Here is a 19,961-nt window from a genome sequence, read left to right on the forward strand (position 1 = left end):
AGGGCAAACTGAAACCCATGTCAGTTCTTGTGCCAATGGAATTGGTGGTATGGTTGTCTTGCAGAAGCTGGGACCCTTCTTCAGGAGACTAAACACACACAAGTGTCCCAGAAGTCACAGAAGCTAAAGGAGGACCCAGAGGAAGGTAGACCAATTGCAGGCCCAGCTGTATCTTCACACTGATGAGGTGAGTCAGCAACAACATGTATAAACTACAAAATGGCTAATTCTCTTCTGCCTCTAAATGTCCCTGAGAATTTTTCCTGTAGCCTACCATTCCAGAAACACACTTTCTGGGAAATACAGTTCATCCTAGCCAAGTTGACACATTAGAAAACCACCAGAGGCCATGCCCTGTCAATTCAGTACATATGCAAATCGCCTTAAGCCATACTTCATCTCAAAGTAAACACAACAAAATCACCCACTTCCCTAACATGATATAACTATTCTGCATACAATCAAAAACATGCCAATTATTCATATGGAAACAAGGAAGAAAGACCCATTACTATTGTCCGCAATATGAGTCATCCTATCCAAGTGCTAACCCACTCTGTGGTTGTCAGTTAGCACTCTTTCTCAGTCTCTTCTCTTTATGCCAATGGACTCACAAAGTGGCCATGGCAGCAAGGATGGGGACTATACATGGGTTCAGCAACATGGACTTCCACTTACCAAGGCCAATCTCACTGAGGCCATTACTGGGTACCTGATCTGCCAACAGCTGAGAGCTACACTGAGTCCCTGATATAGCATCATTCCCCAGGGGAACAGCCAGCTACTTGGGGGTAAATTGATTACTTTGCATAGCTTCCATTATGGAAGGGACAGTGTTTTGTTCTCTCTGGAATACACACTTACTTTGGATATGGATTTGCCTTCTTTGCCTACGGTGCTGCTGCCAAAACTACCACCTATGGACTTACAGAATGTTTTGCTCACCATAATGGTGTTCCTCAAAGCTTTGCTTCTGAGTAAGGAACTCAATTCACAGTAAATAAAGTGTGGGAATGGGCCCATGCTCATGGAATCTGCCAGTCTTACCATATTCTCCTTCATCTTGAAACAACTGGTTTGATATAATGGTGGAATGAGCTTTTGAAGACTCAGTTACAGCAACAGCTAGTTGGCAACACTTCACACTGCTGGGGCAATGTCCTCCAGGATGAAGTAAATCCTCCTAATCTGCATCTAATTTTTGGTGCTGTTTCTTCCATTACAAGGACTTCATGGACCAGGAATCAAGAGGTGGAAATGGAAAGGAGTTCTCTCACTATAACATTTATAACTATGATCCACCAGCAAAATTTTTCCTTCCTGTGTCAGTGCTTTTAGACTTTGCTGGTTTAGAGGTCTTATTCTAAAGAGAGGAATTGTTCCACCAGGTGACGCAACAACCATTTCATTTACTGAGAATTGAGACTCCACCCTGTCACTTTGGGCTCCTCATATCACTGAATCAACAAGCAAAGGAGGTTACTATATAGTGGCTGGCGTGACTTATCATTACTAGCAAGAGGAAACTGAGCTGCTCCTATACCATGGGGATTAGGGGGAGAATGTCTGCAAGGCAGGATATTTTCTAGGTACATGTCTGAACTCAAAATTCCTGTGATGAAAGTCAGTGCAAAACTACAGCAACCCAATTCATAAAGGACTTCTAATGGCCAAGATCCTTCAGGAATTAAGGTTTGGGTCATCCCAACAGACGAGTAACCATGACCAAACGCAGACAATGAGAATATGGAATGATAAGTGAAAGAAGGTGTTTATAAACACCAGACATGAGACAAGCAACTACAGGAGCAAAAACTGTAGTAGTTGTAGGCATTTCTTCATTGTTTTTATATGAACATTGTATGTGTATATGTGTATTTATATATTTACATACATATTTGTGTATAAACATACAAAAATACATATAAATATACATACAACATACATATATAAATACAATACTAACTATATTATTATTAAATATATTATTAAATATGTATTAACTAAAAATTTTTGTTTTCTTAATCTCAGTCATCCCCTTTTGTAACACAAAATATAATGATATATTTAGCTTCATATCTCAGTATTTAAGTTATAGGGTATCAAAAGGGGAAGTATAAATCAGGAGTAGGAGTAGAAAGAGTTTCAGCTAAAGACAAAAATGAGATTTTGTATCCTCTTATGGGAAAAGAGTTGGTGTGTATTATATCCTCTTCTTGGGAAAATGTTAACGTGTTTTTGGTTGTACATGGATAGTTGTACCATATTAGGTGGAGGAATAATGGCATTGTCTTTATTTGGAGATTAAATATGGTTTTAAAAGATGTGTATAGGTGCTGAGTTGACACATAACAAAACCACCATAGATATGTATAGGAAAACAAACAAGAAATATATCCTGGTAGACACGAGAGCCTTCAAATTATGGATCAAGCTGATAAAACTGAGATTATAACATTTAATCAGCTAAATTTCCCAACTGCCCTTTAATCTAATTCTCATAAGAATACTGATCGGAATGAGGACTTGACTTTCATGGTGAAACCCCAAGCAAGACAATAGTAATCTAAATTGATCCCCAAAATGTCCATCCTACCCCTCCTTGTGTTTTTCTTCCTAAACATCTCCCTAGAACTTCATGCATTCCAACTTATCCACCTACTGCTTAAAGTGAACAACTCAGAACAGAATGCATTCTTCAAAGTATAATTTGACCAGGAAGAAAGAAGTCATATATATTAACTCTCCATACTAATGAAGCCTAGGATCATCATTTTGGCTGTCACTTCACACTGTTATTTAAAAGTAGGCTACTTTTGGACTAAGGGCCAAACTTTTCCATGATCCACCTGATCACTCGAATCCCAAAATATCCACACATTTCCATTTTACTTAATTACGCACGTTTCCCTATCTCTTTCCACATTAGTTTCCATCTTACTCTGTAAATCGCCATAGCCAAAGTTACTCCATCATCTGATTCATGTCTCTCTTCCTCTCTTAGGCAAATTTCCTAATAATTTCCCCTTCTGATTTGTGACACTCAGGTGACCTTTTTCCTCTACTTTCTCAGGAAGCTTTCCTCGTGGACTGACCAAATATAGCCCTCTGACACAGGGATGGGGAAATAAGCTGACAATGCCAGAGGGCACCCTACTTTCTAATAAATGTTTCCTAGATACTGCAAGCCCCGACTTTATCTTACCTGGAATATCCTCTGCAGAAATTTGTGGGCATAACAAGTACAGAAGTGAAATGGACAGGGAAGAATAGGTCCGAACTGACTCACACATTGGCTACAGATCACCCAAGCAAGTATTGTCTGAGGTGCTCATCGGACTTCCTTGTCTAACCCTGGAAATCTTAATTTACTGGTGGAATGGCACAGAGGATATTGTCCTACACAGTCATCATCGTTTACCCTAATTATCTAGTGACAGAGCATCATCAGGAGCAACGGCACCTATAATCTGTAATGCTCTTGCAATGTGTGCTCAGATCTTGAACTCCATCAGCACACATCAGGACAGGTTAAGTAACTGAACTTCTTTAGCTTCTACTAGCTGGGGCATTGAATCATGCATATGCTTTCTGTGCCTCTAAACACATATCCAAGGTGCCATTTCATCCCAAAATGGCAATGAAAGCTTGGGTAATAAGAATTTCCATTAATGTTACCTGATTAAGAGGCTATATTTAATACCAGCTTGACCATCAATAAGTCCAAAGTCAGAAGAAAATCTTTTTTTGTTTTTTGGTTTTTTTTTTTTTTTTTTTTTTTTTTGCTATTTTGGATCACTCAAGGCACTCTCTTCAATTTATACCTCCTTTCCTACTTAATAAAATCAGAATTTGCCTCTAGCACTGGTGGTTTCAAAATAAGCTTCTTCCTCACTACATGAATGTTTCCTCAGCAGGAATCATAGGGGTGAGAATGAAGACAGACTTAGTCAGAATGAGCCAATCATGACGGAAGAGAAGAACCATCTGTGAAAAATAAGACAGCCCCCTAACCCAGAGAACCTATGATGTCACCTGAGGCAAACTGAGGACACTAAATGTAAGGCAGCAAGGATTCCAACCCAGAGGAACATCCTGAATCTCTTCTGAAAATCATTACTCAAGATGCCAATTAGACTTGTTGTATGCATTGAGATAAGCATTCCCAAAGGGCTTTCTGGGAGTTTGTTGGTAAGTGTCAGGGGAATTTCAGAGGTATTTCAAGCGGCATTGCTCAGAAGGTAACATGGGAATATCTTCTCCAAGAGCCAATTAACCACTGACAGAAACAATTCCTAGAGTCCCTGGCTTGTTTTTCTGTCTTGGAACCCAGATCTCTCTATCCCCTTTCTATTGAACTCTTATGAGAAGACAGTCTGAGAAAGATCTAGTCTCTATTGCTCACAGGACCCTTTGAGTGTTTCCTCATGTGCCATATCATAGTACAGAAGTCAAGGAATGAAGACAGGAAAGTAGCACTAGCTTCTCCCACTGAAGCTGTTGGTCATCTTCCTATATTTTAGACTACATAAATATAATATGCGAAAGATTTTAGATACAGAAATAAAAGAAGAAAATGGCATATCCATACATCTTGTTTACTCCAATCTCATTCTCATAGCCTTCTCTTCCTCTCCATTATAAGGATATGTTGAGCCATCCTTTGTTTCTCTCTCAACTCAGATGCTAAAATGTCTCACTTCACTGAGCTTATTTGCTTATTCTTGGAGTATATTCAAAGTATCACCAGTTTCCCTAAACCTACTGTATAATACTTTCACATGGTGCCCTCCTTCTCACTAGAATATAATATCTCTCTACTTAAGGCAGCTATGACATTTATATCATTTATTAATTTACTTGACAAATATTTGATGAGCATCTGCTATGTCCCAAGTGCTGTATTGGGTAGCACTTGTACAGTGATTAACAAGAAAGCATGGTCCCTTCCTCCATGGGACTGACAGGTAAAACTAATAAATAAACAAATATAGCATGTTATATAGGGTTAAGAATTTGTATTAATTGGAGGATGTCATAATTATGGTGGTGTGAGAGCGTCCTTTTGTGACTCCCCTTCAATGTACAGTGATTAAAACATCCATAACCCAATGATGGGTACATTGCACAACACACCAGGACACCAGAAAGATCCAATATATGTACCAATGTGTACATATAAAGTGGGTGAATTGGAAGAAGTAGAGGAAGCTAAATGGGAGAACAGCAGAAACAGAGCCCAGGATCCTGGATACCCAGAGCTGTGGAGGGTGAGCCAGCTGCCCCCAATCCCAGAGAACTTGGTGAGCAGCAGCAGATGTGTGTATGAAACTCCAGCCAGTCAGCCACAGTGTGACCTGCAGCCACAGGAAGTGGAGCAGCAATGGAGGTGGAGCCCTGTGATCCAAACCCCTGTGATTTGGTGGTCTTCAGCTCTGAGCCTGGTAGCTGTGGCAAAGGTGCACACAGGACGCCTACATCCCAACCAAAGTTTCATGTGGGCCCACAAGGCGGTGGGCAACAGCTGAGATGGTACCCTTTGTACCAGGCTCCCTCCACACCTTCTCCCTCCCCACACAGTACATCTACAGTAGATCTTCCCACCAGATGATCCTGGATGTGGATAAGGCATCGGCGATCCCTGTGCCCCAGTGGCAAAGCCAGCCACCACCACAACAACAGCAACAGGAAAGCATAGTAGCCCCCAGAGACACAGGCAGTGACAACAAAAGTACAGTTGACATTCGTAGTGGAGGGTGGAACTTGCAGATACTGAAATACAGCCAGAGGCTGCTCAAGTAAGAGGGAAAAAAAACTAGTGACATAGTTCCACATACTGAAAAACTAAAGAAAGTCTTCTAATCTCCAAGCAGCTGAAAAGTTTCAATTAAATCAACACTGTACCTGAATAAAAGAGGTTGCTACAGAAAAGAATTCTCCAGAAACCAAACATAAAGTCATGGAAGATTCTGATCTAACTGATAAATAAGTCAAAGTAGCTATCAGGAAGAAACTCAACAAGCTACAAGAAAACTCAGAAAGGCAGATCAATGACCTCAGGAATAAAATCAGTGAAAAGAAGTTTACCAAAGAGATGGAAACTTAAAAAAAAACTAATTCTAGAGCTGAAGAACTCAATAAATTATATGAAGAATGAATTAGAAAGCAGTGGAAGTGGAGCAGATCATGCGGAGAAGAGAATTCATGAGCTCAAGGATAGAAATCTAGAAATGATGCAGGTATGAGAAGAGAGAACTAAGACATTTCAAAAAGAGACATTTTATGAGAATTGTCTCACTCCATTAGAAAAGGCAATATAATGGTGGTGGGGATTCCAAAAAGAGAAGAGAATGAATAGGAAGCAGAGAGCTTATTTAAATAAATAATTTCTGAGAACTTCCAGAACTTGGAGAAGGAACTAGATACACAAATCCAGGAAGCTAATAGAACACCCAATTATCTCAACACAAAAATAACTTCTTCAAGACACATAATAATAAAACTGTCAAAAATCAATTTCAAAGTCATGGCCAGCCCCATGGCCAAGTGGTTAATTAAGTTTGCGCACTCCTCTTCAGTGGCCCCGGATTTTGCTGGCTCAGATCCTGGGTGCAGACATGGCACTGCTCACCAGGCCAGGCTGAGGTGGCATCCCAGATAGCACAACCAGAAGGACCTATAACTAGAACATTCAACTATGTATTAGGGGGATTTGGGGAGAAGAAAAAACATCAATGACAAAGAAAGAATATTAAAAGAAACCAGGGGAAAAAAGAAAACAACCTACAAAGGAATGCCTATTAGTCTGTCAGCAGATTTCTCAGCAGAAACCCTACATGCCAGCAACAAGTGGAAAGATATATTTCAACATGTGGAAGGATAAATACTGTCCACCAAGAATACTCTATCCAGCAGAGTTATTTTTCAGATAAGAAGGAGAACTAAAGATTTTCCCAGACAAACAAAAGATGAGGGAGTTCATCACCCCTACACCTGACTTACAAGAAGTTTTGAAAGGAGCCCTCCTATCTGAAACAAAAGGCAACTGTATACAAATCTTGGAGCAAGGTGATAAATAGACAGATATAATCCTAATACTTATAATTTGCATAAGAATAGATTAGTATACATTTAATTATAACATAAAGTTTAAAGGGAAAGAAGCACTAAAGATAACTGTAACCACTTCAATTTGGTAACAATATCACAATACAAAACAGGATAAATTGTGACACAAAAACCCAGAAGAGGTTTTCAGATGAAATGGTAGAAGTTTCCTAGGAAAATGAAGATAAGAGGCAGTCAACAGACAAAGGACTGTCTTATCTATGAGACCTTTTCTACAAACCACATGGTAAATACAAAACAAAAATTCAGAACAGAATCACAAAACAGAAAGAACAAGGAAACTGAGAAACAAATCACAGAAAACCACCAAGCTGAAATCCCTGGCAGAAGTATAGGAGAAAAAACAATGGAAATATAGAGCAACAAGAAAACAAAAGATAAAATGGTAGTATTAAGCCCTCATATATCAATAATCACTCTAAACATAAATGGATTGAATTCACCAATCAAAACACAGAAAGTGGCTGGATGGATTAAAAAATAAGACCAAACAATATGCTGCCTTGAGGAGACCCATCTCAGATTTAAAGACTAAGGAAGGGTCAAAGTGAAGGGATAGAATATGATACTCCCAGCAAATGCAAACAAAAGAAAGTGGATGCAGCCATACTTATATGAAACAAAATAGACTTCAAGACAAAACAGATAAGGCACAAAGATGGAAATTATATAACAACAGAGGGGAAAATCCATCAAGAAGACATAACGCCTCTTGATATACATTCACCTAACATAGGAGCACCAAAGTATATAAAGCAATTATTAACAGACCTAAAGGGAGAAATTGACAGCAACACAATAACAGTAGGAAAATTTAACATCTCACTTACATCAATGTATAGATCATCCAGACAGAAAATCAACAAGAAAACATCAGCCTTACATGAAACATTAGGGAAGAATTACTTAGTACATATATAGAGAGCATTCCATCTAAAAGTAGCAGGTACTATTTTCTCAAGTGCACATGGAAAATTCTCAAAGGTAGATCATATTTTGGGAAACATAAGAAGTCTCAATAAATTTAAGAAGATTGAAATCCTATCAAGCATCTTTTCCAACCACAATGATATAAAACTAGAAATCAACTGTGAAAAGAAAGTTGAAAGTCACAAATATGTGGAGACTAAACAACATGCTCCTGAACAACTATTGGATCAATGACAAAATCAAAGTAGAAATTTAAAACTACCCAGAGACAAATGAAAATGAAAACACAACATAACAAAACATATGGGGTGCAGTGAAAGCAGTGTTAAGAGGACAATTTAAACCAATACAGGCCTACCTCAAGAAAAAAGAGAAATATCAAATAAACATTCTAACACTATACCTAAAAGAACAAGAAAAGAGAACACACAAAGCCCGAAGTCTGTAGAAGGAAGGAAATAATAAAATCAGAGCAGTAATAAACAAAATGGAGACTAAGCAAAGAAAGGAAACTATGGAAACTAAGAGCTGGTTCTTTGGTTTTTTGTTTTTTGTTTTTTTATTGAGGTAACATTGGTTTACAACATTATATAAATTTCAAGTGTACACCATTATATTTTGATTTCTGTGTAGATTACATCATGTTCACCTCCCAAAGACTAATTAACATTCATCATCATACACATGTGCCTAATTACCCCTTTCGTCCTCCTGCCTCCCCCTTTCCCCTTTGGTAACCACCAGTCCAATCTCCATCTCTATGTGTTTGTTTGTTGTTGTTTTTAATCTTCTATTTATGAGTGAGATCATAGGGTATTTGAATTTCTCCATCTGACTTATTTAGCTTAGCAGAATACCCTCAAGTTCCATCCATCTTGTCACAAATGGCAAGATTTCATCTTTTTTTAAGACTGAGTAGTTTCCTTTGTGTATATATACCACATCTTCTTTATCCTTTCATCCCTTGACGGGCACCAAGTTTGCTTCCAAGTCTTGGCAATTGTGAATAATACTGCAATGAACATACACGTGCATACATCTTTATGAATTTATGTTGTCATGTTCTTTGGACAAATAACCAGCAGTAGAATACCTGGATCATCACTAAAAATAGATGATAGTTCTATTTTTAGTTTTCTAAGGAACCTTCATACTATTTTCCAAGTGGCTGCACCAATTTGCACTCCCACTAGGAGTGTATGAGAGTTCCCTTTTCCCCACTTCCTCTCTGACACTTATTTCTTGTCTTGCTAATTCTAGCCATTGTGATGGGTGTGAGGTGATATATAACTGTAGTTTTGATTTGCATTTCCCTAATCATTAGTGAGCTTGAACATCTTTTCTTGTGTCTGTTGGCCATCTGTATATCTTCTTTGGAGAAATGTCTGTTCAGAACTTTTGCCCATCTTTTAATTGGCTTCTTAATTTTTTTGTTGTTGAGATGTATGAGTTCTTTGTATATTTTGGATATTAACCCCTTATTAGACATATAGTTTGCAAATATCTTCTCCCAATTGTTAGGTTGTCTTTTCCTTTTGTTGATGGTTTCCTTTGCTGTGCAGAAGAATTTTAGTTTGATGTAGTCCCATTTGTTTATTTTTCTATTGTTTCCCTTGCCTGGTCAGACATGGTACTTGAAAATATACTGCTAAGACATATGTCAAAGAACATACTGTCTATGTTCTAGAATTTTTATGTTTTCAGGACTTTCATTCAAATTTTTAATCCATTTTGAGTTAATTTTTGTGTAAGGCGTAAGAAAAATGGTCTACTTTCATTCTTTTCCATGTGGCTGTCCAGTTTTCCCAATACCATTTATTGAAGAAGCCTTCCTTTGTCCATTGTATGTTCTTGGTTCCCTTGTCAAAAATTAGCTGTCCATGTATGTGTGGGTTTATTTCTGGGCTCTCAATTCTATTCCATTGATCAGTATGTCTGTTTTTGTGTCAGTACCATACTGTGTTGTTTGCTATAGCTTGTAGTATATTTTGAAATCAGAGAGTCTGATACCTCCAGCTTTGTTCTTTTTTCTCAGGATTCCTTTGGCTATTCAGGATATTTTATTGTTCCATATAAATTTTAGGATTCTTTGTTCTATTTCTGTGAAAAATGTATTGTACCATTGATGGGATTGCATTGAATCTGTAGATTACTTTAAAAGTATGGATATTTTATCTATATTAATGCTTCCAATCCAAGATCATGGCATCTACCCATTTCTTTGTGTCTTTTTCAATTTCTTTCAACAATTTTTATTAATTTTCAGTGTATAGGTCTTTCACGTCTTTAGATAAATTTAGTCCTAGGTTTTTCATTCTTTTTGTTGCAATTGCATATAGGATTGTATTCTAATTTCTCTTTCTGAAACTTCATTGTTAGTGTATAGAAATGCAACTGATTTTTGTATGTTGATTATGTATCCTGCAACTTTACCATATTCACGTATTATTTTTAATAGTTTTTTGTTGGATTCTTTAGGGTTTCCTATATATAAAATCATGTCATATTCAAATAGTGACAGTTTCACTTACTTTCCAATTTTTATCCCTTTCATTTCTTTTTCTTGCCTGATTGTTTAAGAGCTAGTTCTTTGAAAATATAACATAAAATATAATATAAACCGTCAGCTAGACTCACTAAGGAAAAAGGAGAGAAAGCTCAAATAAACAAAATCAGAAATGAAAGAGGAGAAATTACAATGGATACCACAAAAATAAAAAGGATTATAGGAGAATACTACAAAAGGCTGTACACCAACAAATTGGATAACTTAGAAAATGGATAAGTTCTTAGAATCATACAGCTTTCCAAAACAGAATCAAGAAGAAATAGAGATTCTGAATAAACCAATCACAAGTAAAGAGATTGAAACAGTAATCAAAAACCTCACAAAAATCAAAAGTCCATGACCAGATGGATTCTCTGGTGAATTCCATGACACATTCAAATAAGACTTAATACCTTTACTTCTCAAACTCTTCCAAAAAATTGAAGAGGATGGGATACTTCTTAACTCATTTTATGAGGCGAAGATTACCATGATACCAAAATGAGACAAGGACAACACAAAAAAGGGAAAACTACAGGCCAATATCACTGATGAACATAAATGCAAAAATCATCAGCAAAATATTAGCAAATCAAATACAATAATAGATTAAAAGGATCATACACCATGATCAAGTCAGATTTATTCCATGGATGCAAGGATGGTTCAACATCCATAAGTCAATCAATGTGGTACACCATATTAAATAATGAAGAATCAAAATCACATGATCATCTCAATAGATTCAGAGAGAGCATTTGAAAATATTCAACAATAATTCATGATAAAAACTCTTAATAAGATGGGTATAGAAGGAAATAAACTCAACATAATATAGGCCATATATGAAAAACCCACAGGCAACATCATATGAAATGGTGAAAACCTGAAAGCTATTCCTCTAAGAATAGGAAAATGATAAGGATGCCTACTCTTGCCACTGTTATTCAACATAGTATTGGAAGTCCTAGCCAGAGCAATTAGGCAAGGAAAAGAACTAAAAGGAATACAAATTGGAAAGAAGTAAAACCATCACTATTTGCATATGAAATGATTCTATATGTATGAAACTGTAAAGAGTCCACCAAAAAACAATTACAATTAGAAATAATGAACAAATACAGTTAATTCACAGGGTATGAAATCAAAATAGAAAAATCAGTTGCATATTGATATACTAACAACTAACTAGTAGAAAGAGAAATGAAGAATACAATCCTATTTACAATCAAAATGAAAAGAATAAAATACCTAGGAATAAACTTCACCAAGGATGTGACAGACCTATGTACTGAAAACTATAAGACATTGTTGGAAAAAAAATGAGGAAGACATAAAGAAACAGAAAGATATTCCATTCTCGTGGATTGGAAGAATTAACGTAATTAAAATATCCACATTACCTTGTGCAATCTACAGATTCAATGTAATCCCAACATGAATACTAATGATGTTATTCATAGAAATACAACAAAGAATCTTAAAATTTATATGGAACAACAAAAGACCACAGATAGCCAAAGCAATCCTGCTCACTGCCCTCATCTTCTGCTCCTTACTCTTCAATTGGTTGTCCCAGCACTGCCACCTGCATCCTCCAACAAATGTCATTTGGAGTTGTGTTTACTGTGGCTGTCTCCACCATTTTGGCTAAAACCATCACTAATTCTGGCTTTGAAGATCACAACACCAGGCAGAAAGATGAGGCAGTGGTTGCTATCAGGGGCACCCAATTCCATCATCCCCATCTGCTCATTGATTCAAGTGACGTTCTGTGCAGTCTTGTTGGAAACCTCTCCCCATTTTCTTGACATAGATGCACATTCTGAGCCTACACTCCTTATCATTGTGTGCAATAAAGGCTCTGTCATTATGTTCTACCTTTTCTTAGGATACTAGGGCTCCTTGGCCTTTGCAAGCTTCTCCTTGGCTTTCCTGGCCAGAAGCCTGCTTGACACTTTCAATGAAGCCAAGCTGACATCCAGCATGCTGGTGTTCTGTAGGGTCTGGATCACCTTCCTCCCTGTGTGTAACAGCCCCAAGGGGAAGGTCATGGTGGCTGTGGAGATCTTTTTCATATGGCTTCCAGTGCTTGGCTACCAGGATTCATCTTTGCCTCCACGTGCTATAATATTCCCCTAAAGCCAGATAGGAACACCCTTCCAGGATTAAGGGTTCAAAGAAATTCTGGGGGAAAATAAATATTCTAAGACTTTTCTTCATAGATTTCCTGAAACATTTAGAAGACTTTAAAATTAAGCAATACCTTAAAGAGTTCTTGCCCCACATCTTGCCAAGATACCTCAATGTTCTAACATCATTTCCCCTGATTTGAAGCATCATGGTTATTATATATTAAATACCTATATACAAATCTGTTTTCTGGACTCACTGTTCTTTCATTGATTCCTTCCCTGAATGTATACCACACTGTTTTAATATCCTGGATTTCATAGCATGTTCTGACAGCTGATACCACATGCTCTTCATTGTTGCTCTTTTTCAGTGATCCTGTTTTTATTCTTAGAGATTTTCTAGATGGTTTGACTTGGTGAATTATCTTGTCCAATTCCGTAATATATACTAAAAGGTTTGTATTGAAATTGCATTGAATTTAAAGATTAATTTGAGGAACAACTGATTTCTTTGCAATAAAATATTTGCCATTCAGGAAGCTGATTTATCTCCATTTATCTTAGCATTTTCATTTTATTTATCAATGTTTTATTATATTTTCTGACTGGTTATTTGCATTGTTAAGTAATGTGTTGTGTTTTGTACAATTCTTGAGGTTACTTGTTAGTTCTAATTATTTGTGAGTTGATCCTCTTGGATTTCTAAAGTGTAAAAAATAACGTAATAAATGTTTCTTTCTGCACAAGATTTATCCTTACTCCTTTCTTATTGTATTAGCAAGAATCTCTGTTACAGTGCCTAATAGTAGTAGTAATTGTAAGCTTTTATTGTTCCTGGCTTTAGTGAAAATGTTCCTAAGGGTTTTTTTTCCTTTAAAATTTATGTTTGTGGTAAGTTTTTGATCATACCATTTTTTTAACTTCCATATGAATTGTATTTATTCTTTTATTGAGGTAACATTAATTTATAACAATTATGTAAATTTCAGGTGTACATCATATTTTGACTTCTATATAGACTACCTCATGTTCACCACCAAAATTGTAGTTGCCATCCAAATGAATATCTCATTAATGATGAGAATTCCCTGTATTCAACCCAAGCTGTTTTTTATATAAATTTTTAAAATGTGATAAAATACACATAACATAAAATTTATGATCCTAACCATTTTAAGTGTGAAGTTCAATTCTGTTATGTACCTTCATATTGTGTGCATTCAGTCTCCAGAACTCTTTTCATCTTCCCAAACTGAAAATCTGTACCCATTAAACTCCCCAAACCCTCCTTCCCCAGCCTCTGGCAACCACCACTCTACTTTCTGTCTCTATGAACTTTATTACTCTAGGTATCTCATATAAGTGGAATCACGTAGTATCTGTCTTTTCATCAATGATTTATTTCACTTCACATATTGTCCTCAAGGTTCATTCATGTTGTAGCGTGTCAGAATTTCTTTTCTTTTTAAGGCTAAATAATATTCCATTGTACGCATACACCACATTTTGCTTCTCCATTCATTCATCAGTGGACACATGGGTTACTTCTACCTTTTGGCTACCGTGAATAATGATGCTATGAACACGGGTGCACAAAAATCTCTTTGAGATCTTGCTTTCAATTCTTTTGGGCATATCCAGAAATGGAATTGCTGGATCATATGGTAATTTTATTTTTAATTTTTTGAGGAACTGCCAAACTCTTTTCTATAATTACTGTACCATTTCAGATTCCCACCAACAGTGCCCAAATGTTCCAATTTCTCCACATTCTCACCAAAACTTATATTCTGTTTGGTTAATAATAGCTATCCTAATGGGTATGAAGTGGTGTCTTATTGTGCTGTTTGTTCCTTTCTTTTTATTAAACTGGGAGATTTATTTTTTCTTGTATTATTGAGATATAATTGACATATAACATTATATTAATCCAAGGTGTACAACACCATGATATGATATGTGTATATATTATGAAGTGATAACCACAGTAAATTTAGTTAACATCCATCACCTCACAAAGTTACATCATTTTTTATTGTTATAAGAACTTTTATGATCTATTATCTTAGCAGCTTTCAAATATACAATATAGTATTGTTAAGCATAGTCACCGTGCTGTACATTACATCCCCAGAAGTTATTCATCCTACAACTGGAAGTTTTTAACTTGACCACCTTCACCCACTTGCCCCACCCCAATCCCCTAACTCTAGCAATGACCAACCTGTGTTCTATATCTCTGAGTTCATTTTGTTTACATTCCACATGTAAATGAAATCATAAAGAATTTGTCTTTCTTTGACTTATTCCACTTAGCATATACCTTCAAGGGCCATCCTTATTATCACAAATGTCAGGATACCCTTTCTTTTTACGGCAATATTCAATTGCATATGTATATATATATATAGCACATATTTTTATCCATTCATCCATAGATGGGCACTTAAGCTGTTTCCATGTCTCGGCTATTGTAAATAATGCTGCTATGAACATGGGATCACAGATATTTTTTGATATAGTACTTTCACTTCCTTTGGATATTAACCTAGGAGTGGAATTGCTGGCTCATATGGTAGTTCTATTTTTAATTTTTTTGAGGAATCTCCATTCTGTTTTCAATAGTGGCTGTACCAATTTACACACCCACCAACAGTGCGCAAGGGTTCCCTTTCTCCACATCCTCTTCAACAATTATTATTTCTTATCTTTTTAATAATAGCCATTCTGACAGGCATGAGGTGATATTTCATTCTGGTTTTGATTTGCATTTCCCTGGTAATCAGTAATGTTGAGTATCTTTTCTTATACCTGTTGGCCATTTGTATGTCTTATTTGGAAAACTGTCTAATCAGATATTAGGGTTTCTTTTCTGCTGAGCTGTATGAGTTCTTTGGATTTTTTGTATATTAACCCCTTATTGGATATATGATTTGCAAATATTTTCTCCCATTATGTAAGTTGCATTTTCATTTTCTTGATGGTTTTGTTTGCTGGGCAGATGCTTTTTAGTTTGTTGTAGTCCCACTTGTCTACTTTTGCTTTTGTTATTGCCTTTTCTTTTGGTCCAAATCCAAAAATTCATTTCCAAGACCAATGTCCAGGAGCTTAGCTGTTATGTTTTCTTCTAAAACTTTTATGGTTTCAGGTCTCACTTTCAAGTCTTTAATCCAATTTGAGTTGATTTCTCCTAATCATATCCCTAATTATTAGTGATGTTGAGCATCTTTTCTTGTGCTTTTGGCCATTTGTAAACTTTGTTTGGAGAACTATCCATTTAAGTAATTTGCCCATTTTTTAAAAGGTTGTTTTATTCTTGTTGTTGTCTTCTGGCCATTCTTTATATAATCTGGATATTAATCCTTATCAAGTAAATGCTCTAAAGGTATTTTCTCCCATTCCACAGGTGGCCTTTTCACTCTACTGATTGCGTCCTGTGATGAACAGAAATTTTTAAAATTTTGATGTAGTCCAATTTATCTATTTTTACTTTTGTGGCCTGTGTTCTTGTATTATATACAAGAAATCATTGGGCAAATCCAATGTCATAAACCTTTCCCCCTATGATTTTTCCTAAGAGTTGTATAGTTGTAGCTCTTACATTTAGGTTTTTGATACGCTTTCTGTTAATTTTTGTATATGGTGTAAGGTAAGTGTCCAAATTAATTCTTTTGCATATCAAGTTTTCCCACCACCATTTATTGAAAACACTGTCATATCCCTATTGAAGGATCTTGGCATCCTTGTTGAAAATCATTTGACCATATGTATGAGGCGTTATTTCTGGACTCTCTATTCAATTTTATTGGATCATATGCCTGTCTTTATACCAGGACCACATTATTTTGATTACTGTAGCTTTGTAGTACGTTTTGAAATCAGGAAGTATGAATCCTCCAGTTTTATTTTTTTCAGGATTGTTTTGCCTATTTGAGATTGCTTGTTTCCATACAAATTTTGGCATAGGTTTTTCTATTTCTGAATAAAATGCCACAGGGATTTTGATAGACACTGCATTGAATCTGTAGCTCACTTTGGGTAGTATGGATGTCTTATCAACAGTAAGTCTGCCAATTCATGAGCCCAGGATATCTTTTCATTTGTTTATGTCTCTTTAATATCTTTCAGCAGTGTTCTATAGTTTTCAGTGTACAACTCTATCAGTTCCTTGGGTAAGTTACTTCCTAAGTATTTTATTCTTTTTCATTGACATTGTAAATGGAATTAAGTTGGGCCCTTACCTTACACAATATAGATATAATAGTTAACTAAAAAGGTATCAAAAACCTAATGTAAGAGCTAAAACTATAAATCTCTTAGAAGAAAACATAGGGGGAAGTCTTCATGACATTGTATTTGTTAATGACTTCTTGAATACGACACAAAAAGCTAAGAAAACAAAGGTAAATATTGATAAAATGGACTACTTCAAAATTTAAAAACTTTTGTTCGTAAAAGACACAATCAACAGAGTGAAAAGGTAACCTATGGAATGAGCTAAAATATTTGTAAACAACCTATCTGATAAGAAGTTAATATCCAGGATATACAAAGAACAATTACAATCACATAGTGTTACATCTCTTTTCAAGGGGAGCCCACACACCACTGTATTGTTTACATTTAGCAGACACCGGCATTACACAAATAACCATCTAAAAAATTAGCTTAGATTGTTTCAATTTCAAATAATCTTATAAGATTCCTGACAAGGCCATAGTTGTGTGTGTATACAGAGAGAGGGAGCAGAGGAACAACCACCTGTCTCTAACTGGGATTGTGAGCCAGCTGTTTAGGCAACACCTTTGTGTCTCCAAACAACCCAGGTGTGGTTTCTGTAAAAACTAATTCTCTTGACATTAGAGTGTTAAAGGGAAAATCCAACCTTTGGGCAAGGTGTGGAAGATGACCCCCAACTCATGATGGATAGCTCACTTTATTACAGAATGTGAAAAAGCTGTTTCTCAAAGGGAAAATACTTACTTGTCAAAGAGAGTACAACTTGGCTCTCAAACCTTAAGTATTACTCTTTTGAAGATTGTCCCAGGGCTTCACGACATTTTTAATAGTAGGGGAAGTAGGCTATAAAAATTTTTCCCTCACTTTGGCATCCATCAGACCACTAGACCCCAGGAAAGTTCACAGAGATGTCAGGCTTCTGCATACACATGGGATTAATATCTGACTATCTGAGACAAATGATTCTTACCAAGCCATCCACTATATTATTCATTGTTATAATATCTTCCCCTCTCTGAATTAAATATCATCAATGTCATATGGGTTTGTAAAACAATCAAAGTCCCTTTTACTTATTAATCCATGCAACAAATAATTATTGAGAAAGTTATTTCATATCAGGCTCTTTCCTTGACTCTGGTGAGACAATAGTACCCAAGTAAAGTCCTTCCCTTCAGGGAGCTTACATTCTAGTAAAACAGACAATAAATATAATATTATATTATATATTGTGCACCATCATGTAAAGTAGTGTTACAAATTAGAAGCAAGGGACAGAAAACGAAGAGTGCTATTTGGATAGGGTACTCAGGGAAGCATGTTTTGTCAAGGTTACACTGAAAAAAAAAGATCAAAAGGAAATGAGAGAATGTCTAGGATTTTGAAGGCTTGATCTTGGACTTCCCAGTCTTCAGAACTGTGAGAAATTTATGTGTGTTGTTTAAGCCACCTACTCTATGGTATTTTTGTAATAGCAGCCTGAATGGACTAAGATAGTACACTATGGTGCTTAGAGACCTGAGACCAAGTTAGAATACTGGAATTATTTGTTGACCACTTCTTTTTTGCAGTAGTCATCAGGGATCTGGACCCTTGAAATCTGTTAGGGATTTACCCAGATCAGTTTAAGGAGCTTATCCCATTCCACTCTTATACTCAGGACAACTGCAATTGCTGTCTTTGAGTGATAACATCTCTCCCCAGCACTCTCCTCAGAGCCTTAGCTACATCTTTATTCCGAAGAGTATAAATTAAAGGATTCAGTGTGGGAGTAATGATGCTATAGAACACAGATCCAACTTTATCTTGTAATGGAGTGCGCCTGGACCTGGGCCTCATATATGAGAACATGCAGGCACCAAACCAGAGGGAAACCACAGTGAAGTGAGAGCTACAAGTGGCAAAGGCATTTCTCTTACTCCCAGCTGAACGCATCTGAATGACACTGTGGAGAATGAAGGCATAAGATGTAGAAACAAGGAAGATGGGGAGGAGGAGAAGTAGGACACTGCTGATGAATACTGTATTCTCATAAACAGTAATGTCTCCACATACCAACTTCACAACTGCTGGAAACTCACAGTAGAAGTGGCGGATATTTCGAGGACCACAAAAAGGGTACTGCATCAACATTGCTGTATAAATTAGTGAGTTTATGGATGCTCCCAACCATGACACAACAGCCATCATCAGTCCCACCCTTCTGTTCATGAGAACAGTGTAACGCAGTGGATGACAAATGGCAACGTAGCGGTCATAGGACATGAGAGCTAGGAGAAGACACTCAGCACCACCCACACACAAATAGAGGAAGTGCTGGGTCGCACAGCCCACAAAGGTGATGGACTTCTTGCCAGATAGGTAGTTGGTAGCCATCTTGGGGATGGTTGTGGAGACATGCATCAGATCCATGAGGGAGAGCTGGCTGAGCAGGAAGTACATGGGTGTATGAAGCTGGGGATCAGCACAGATGAGGAGAATGGTGAGGGTGTTGCCACTCACCGCAATCAGGAAGACCACCATGATCAAGGAGAAAAGAAAAAGATGGGTGAGGGAATCATCAAAGAGGCCTTCAAGGATGAAGTCTGCTAGAGAGGTCTGATTCCTCTGCCACATCTCCCCTTTCTCAGTCCCTGGGGAAACAGGAAGTGGAGATGAAGTGTGATATCAGAAATACTGGTGTTCAGCATACCTGACAATAAGACCTTTTGATCGACAAAAGAATTTTTGGAGAAAATTTTTTTCTATTTCTAATTATTCAACAATTCATATTATTGAAATAACCTTTTAAAAAAAGAAAGAACGTCAAATCTCTCTTCAAAACACGATCACTCTGAAATTCCAGAATATCTAGGCTCTAAGTGCCAAACTTCAAAAAAGAGTCTCCCTCATTAAGGAATAAACATACATACACACACACACACATATCCACACTAAATTTTATATATATATATATATATATATATATAAAGTATACATAT

General features: G+C 36.6%; 1 protein-coding gene across 1 annotated transcript; it reads right to left on the reverse strand.

Moving 5' to 3' along the window:
- Positions 1 to 17,859: 17,859 nt before the first annotated feature.
- Positions 17,860 to 19,745, reverse strand: LOC106825163 (olfactory receptor 2AE1). The gene has a single exon (XM_014831809.3). It carries the CDS (start codon positions 19,594 to 19,596, stop codon positions 18,637 to 18,639), a length of 960 nt encoding a protein of 319 aa, XP_014687295.1. The 5' UTR covers positions 19,597 to 19,745; the 3' UTR covers positions 17,860 to 18,636.
- Between the last annotated feature and the right edge of the window lie 216 nt (positions 19,746 to 19,961).

Source organism: Equus asinus, chromosome 14, assembly GCF_041296235.1.
Source record: "Equus asinus isolate D_3611 breed Donkey chromosome 14, EquAss-T2T_v2, whole genome shotgun sequence".
In the NCBI taxonomy this organism is placed as follows: Eukaryota; Metazoa; Chordata; class Mammalia; order Perissodactyla; family Equidae; genus Equus; species Equus asinus.

Excerpts from the sequence above, each read along its gene's own strand:
- LOC106825163 (XM_014831809.3), bottom strand. The coding sequence starts at position 19,596 with ATGTGGCAGAGGAATCAGACCTCTCTAGCAGACTTCATCCTTGAAGGC.